At 61.5% G+C, this 5,561-nt stretch overlaps 1 protein-coding gene across 1 annotated transcript; it reads left to right on the top strand.

The window, feature by feature from the left end:
• The first annotated feature begins 1,142 nt into the window (after positions 1 to 1,142).
• On the top strand, positions 1,143 to 4,578 carry LOC135352027 (uncharacterized). Its single transcript, XM_064551128.1, has 4 exons — positions 1,143 to 1,214; positions 1,368 to 1,496; positions 3,375 to 3,973; positions 4,068 to 4,578. Exons 1-4 carry the CDS (start codon positions 1,143 to 1,145, stop codon positions 4,576 to 4,578), a joined length of 1,311 nt encoding a protein of 436 aa, XP_064407198.1.
• The last annotated feature ends 983 nt before the right edge of the window (positions 4,579 to 5,561 follow it).

Genomic DNA, 5,561 nt, shown 5'->3' with positions numbered 1-5,561 from the left:
CCCAAACGCAAACGCAATCTCCGTCGTCGGGTGCGTCTCCGTGAAGTCGATCGTGCCAAACTCGAGCGTGCTGTCCGCGATGGCTTCTTCGACCGTTCGCGCCTCCTCAAACAGATCCGGCTCGTCGTCGACTCCAGTGAGCGGCGCGGGACCCCCGGGAGTTCGCTCGCTGTCAAACTGCGCGGCGTACAGCACCGTCCACACCATGTCGAGGATCTCGCTGTTGAACACGTTGATCGATGGCATCCCACCGCGCGGCTTTCGCGGCGAACCGTACCTACAACGACCGGTTGTCAGTTTGCCGCGGCAGCCGATAGTTACTGCGCGATCGGTTGTCAATTTTTCGCCCCCATGGTAATGATCAACGTACCGAAGGAACGTCATGAACCGCTCGGGGTAGAACCGAATCACCCGCTCGAGCGGCCGCGATCGTCGGAACATCGACTCGAACCACGGCTCCACCTTGTCCACCATCGGAAGCAGCTTGTACATCACCGTCTCGGTGTACCCAAACTTGCTCAGTCCCCGGCAGTAGTCCACCCCCTTGAACGCCAGCATCGTCATCAAGTAGCTGCAATTAGTCCCCGGCAGTGAGCTTTGATTGGTCGCCCTCAGAGCGAGAAAGAGAGAGAGACGTACCACAGCCGAACATCGTACGACGGGTACTTGGCCACGAGATCCGGAATCCGCACCATCTCAAACGCCGGAACAAACGATCCGCTGAACGTCTTGGACGCCTTAGCCCGCGTCAGCTCCACGGCGTTGGCGTCGAAGCGAAACGGCTCGGTCCCCGAATCCGACTTGTCCACAAACACACGCCCGATCAGGACGTGCACGGGCGCATCAAACAGCGACATCGACAGCGGAAGGTCCCAGTCGATCGTCACCAGCATCCCCAGCCGCCCATCCCGAACCAAGTGCAGGATCCACCGCAGCGCCTTCAGGTCGCCTTCGCCGTACCTGCACACACACCGTCTCAGCACCAATGACGTTTGAGAGGATGCGCGAGTGCTTACCGAATTGGCGGCATCTGCGACTCGGCCCCCCCGGGAAAGTCGTAGTTGGTCCACACATCTCCGTCCATGTCGTGGATGATGTACTGCGTGTTCGCGTTCGACTTGGTCCCCTTGAGCACAATCCCGATGAGCAGCTTCGCCAGCAGACGGTACATCCGCTTCTTCATCGCCGTGTTGTTCCACATCCGCGGCCACGACGTCGGCATCACGTCGTCGTCGAGCTGGTCCACCACGGCATCGTCGGCAGGACGCTCCTCTGCGCGGTACGGTCGGTCCCCGCACATCACCCACCCGGGCTTGAGCTCGCCGGCATCATCAAACCCCTCGTCCTCGTCGGCGCACCGTTGGTAGTACCTGAAGATCACACACGTTGGCAAGACACAGAGGAACAAAGCAGGCGGCACCGCGGTACTTACCGATGCCGCATCTCGTTGTTCTTCGCGTAGTCGTCAAAGCAGATCACCACCACCTCGGCGTTTGGCACGTCCATCAGCAACGACCCCCAGAACTTGTGCGCCGCCATCCGTGGCGTCGTCGCTCCGTCAAAGCTGAAGCTCCGGAACCACGCGTTGAAGTCGATCACAACGTACGTGTACGCACCCATCGTCGCCGACTTCCGCCCGTCCGGCACCACCACACTCGCCCCCGCCATCACCACCCGCTTCGCTTTCGCAGACGCCTTGAACCCCATGGCGGGTTGTGACACTGCCAGGTGGCGTCCACGTATATTGAACAAACTACGGCCCTCCCCACCCACGACTGAGAGGCGTCTTCGCACGCGCCCGCGACGGCGTCTTCGCACGCGCCGGCGTCCCCGCTGCCGCGCCTCCCGGCGTCCCCGCTGCCGCAACCGCTGGCGTGCTGAAATCCGGTCTGGGCGGTGGCCGGCCCCGCGGCCGAAGGTTGTAGGGAGTGTGGTACAAAGTCGCAGGCGAACCCGCAAGCGCAGTTCGGTACGCCGAAGCAGCCACAGCCGGTGAACGTGTCGCCGGTGCCGCCGAAGCTGGTGCCGATGGGAAGTCCGGCGAATCAAAGCTTTGGACGGCCCACCGTATCGACGAACGCCTCTTGGGCGACATTGGCGACGTGTACGGCACCGACGCAGCCGCGATCGCTCCAGGAAGGTTGGGCCCGAGCTTTCCGCCGACCGACAACTCGGGGCGTATCGAATTCGTGGCCTCTTGGACCGTCAGCGCACTCCCAAACTGGTAGTGATCTGCGTGAACGCCGGAAAACGCGTCGCGGTGTGTCGACGGACTCGAAAGAATGCCGAGTACCCTCACCGTCGGCATCACCCACGTCCGAACCCGTCGTGGGTTGAACATCTTGGCCAGCTCGGAGCTGTCCTCAAACAGCGTCTCCGCCTTGGTGCTCACCATGTCCACCGCGATTTGTGTCGCCGCCGCCGCCACACCACTCGCAGCCGTCGCCGCCGACATCGCTGTGTATGCCACCCCCACATTGCCGCCGTACGCAGCCATTTGCTGGGCCGCCTTCGCTTTGCCCGCCGCCTTGTTGGCAGCAGACGTTAGCTTCTTGGCCATTTCCATCGCCACTTCATGAGATGGAAGCTTCTTCAGCGACACCAACACATCAAACACCTCGACAATGTTCCCGTCGTCGTCAAACTGCACCGGCACCACCACGTACTCGCCAACGTTCGGCACGTACACTGCACTCTTCAGCCCAATGTACCTGGAAATCGCGCGGGTGAGTGTGTGTACCACCACGGAGCGCCGCCGGGGGGGAAGCTGCGAATGTGCGGCAGCGCACCCAAAGCCGTGGCTCGTAGACGGCTGTACCACATCGGCAGCTTCCCCCCGTCGGCGCTCCGTGATCTGCTTGTAGTAGCCCACCGCTTCCGGAGTGAACATCTCCGACAAGTTGAGGTCGGTGGCAAACGCGTACGGCTCAAAGTCTTGGGTGTAGTCGTCGGGAGCGTCCTTGAACGTGTACGGTGCTTCGTTCGTACCCGGCACCGGTGGAGCGGGCATCGTCACCTCGCTGCACACGTTGAGTGCACCGTTAGCCGAAATGAGCCCGTAATCTCCAAGGTTCTCGACATGCCACCGCATGCCGGTGCCCCTGTCCTTTTGGAGCATCACCACGACTCGAGCAACCACGGGAGGAATGGGCGGGATGTATGGTGGCTCCTGGATCCGAAGTGTCACCTGCGCAACAGCCTCGCCCTTTTGCAACACAACAAAAAAGTGGATGTGCTCGATGTCACCCTCCATCTTCGCCCAGGGCTTGGTCGCCTTGACCAAATCGCACATGTACACCAACTTCGTCGATCGGATGTCCGGCATGCGCGTCTTCTCGTCCGTGATGATAGCCGTGCCGTCCATCTCAACGTAGTGCACCGTCGTCGAATCCATCGCCGTCAGCATGATGCTCACATCCTTACCACCCTTCCACTTGAGTCGAATCCGACGAAACAGAACATCAGACCCCATAAGGGCCGGAAGGTTTCGCATGATCCGATCGCTCATGTCCGGGACCGTGCCGTCAGGGTTCAAGAACACGGGCTCGACAACGTACCCCACTTCGGCGGACGGCGTCAACGAGTCCGCAATCGTCAACGCAATGTGCCGCTTGGCCAACGGGACGCTTGGCTGCAGGTACTTGATCATCTGCTCCACCGTCAACGCCACTGGCATTGCAATGTCGGAGGGAATGCGACTGGGTGGCACCGCCGGATCCGTCTGCGTGTACATCTCGGTCGCCGCAGCCACCGGATCTTCGGGCTCATCATCGCCCACCTCGACAAGCCCAACCGGGACCTCCACCGGCCCGGTTCGCGTCCTCGAACACCCAGACTCCATCGTCCGTCGACACACGCCAACAGTCGTCACTTATAGGCTGGCACGTTTACATGAAAGACAGAAGACTGGGCGTGGTACCGGTGCCATCACCCCGCGGAGCCTCCGCGGGAGCCGCCGCGGGAGCCGCCACCGGTGGACTGGATAGCTCAAGTCGCTCCAACCGCGTTTCGGTGTCGCCCACCCGCATCTCGAGCTCTTGAACCCGAATCGGGATCCCGGTGAACAGGTCGTACCGAATAGGCTCGGCCGTATCTCCCGGGATCTCCTCGAGGGCATCGGCGTCGTCCGGAGCGTCGTCGTCGGCATCGGCGTCCGGAGTGTCGTCGTCGGCATCGGCGTCCGGAGTGTCGTCGTCGGCAGCGTCGGCGTCCGGAGTGTCGTCGTCGGCAGCGTCGGCGTCCGGAGTGTCGTCGTCGGCGGCGGCTTCGTCGGGGGTGTCGTCGGCGGCTTCGTCGGCGGCTTCGTCGGCAATGGCGTCGTCGAAGGCGTCGTCGAAGGTGTCGTCGAAGGTGTCGTCGACGCCATTGGCGATCGGCGCGCGCTCGCCCTCCGACCATCCCCACACCGCTGCACCCGGACTCATCTTGTCGGCGGCTGCAACAAGCGTCGTCAGATTGTCAAGCAACGACGCAGGCGGAGGTCCCGGCGACGACGGCGCCGCCGCCGCCGGCGATGCTGCACGCGGCGCGGCCGCAGCCATCGCGCGCACACTCATGCCAATGATCACTCACTTATAGTGATCACGCCTGCTTCAACTTGGTAAGAATGCGTCTCTCCAGCTTGGACCGGTACACAATCATCACCACGTGGAACACCACCGCCAGGAAGTTCAGGTACACAAACACCACCACCAACAAATAGATCATCGTCGACATGGTCGTCCGCGTCGCGGTCGTTCGGTACTTGTGCCCACCGCCGTACCTGCAAATCGCAACATCAGAACTCCTCTCCAAGAGAGATGCAAGGAAATGGCGGGATTCGTACCGACTCGTGAAGCTCGTGATGTTCACCAGCTCAAGCCCGCTCGTCTCAATGTCAAAGTCTTCGTCAAAGGGCTGGATCAGCACCCGCGCCGTTATCACACGCCCCGTGCACATCGACGGCAACCCAACAATCGCAGACGAACTGATGTACCCAAATCCCCCGGAAAGAATCGTCACACCGTCGTCCGCCACCGAAAGTACACCCCCGCGTCCGTGCCCGTCCGTACCGTTGATCGTCTGGATCGACGGACACCCAGAAGCACAAACACACCCGGCATCATCCCATACCACTCCATGGATCGGTCCACCACGACCTCGCGCCGTCAATTGCTGGAACACACCTCGATCTCCCGCCATCGGGTTCATCAACGACGTCGTAATCAGACACGTGTGGTACCTGTGAACAACCGACATCAGTACAACAAAATGGCTTTCGGGGAGTGTTCTCGTGTGTCTCTGCCAACCGGGGTAAGTGCCTCACCATTCAAACGACGACGACAACGACGACACCGTCCAGCACTCCCCGGACGAATGGTTCATCAGCATCCCAATCGACGAAGGTGCATCCAGCATCACGACAATGTCGTCGCCCGTCGGCACCGTGGTTGTCGTAATCGAACCGTTGTCAAACGACGCCGCCGCAGTGATTGTACCGCCAGAGATCGTGAACGTCATCATCGAGGTTCGGTCGACGTCGGCGGGATCAAACGCACGCGCCGTCGTCGTTGCTTCCGATC

Source organism: Halichondria panicea, unplaced genomic scaffold, assembly GCF_963675165.1.
Source record: "Halichondria panicea unplaced genomic scaffold, odHalPani1.1 SCAFFOLD_90, whole genome shotgun sequence".
NCBI lineage: Eukaryota > Metazoa > Porifera > Demospongiae > Suberitida > Halichondriidae > Halichondria > Halichondria panicea.
This window is presented reverse-complemented; position numbering and strand designations above follow the sequence as displayed.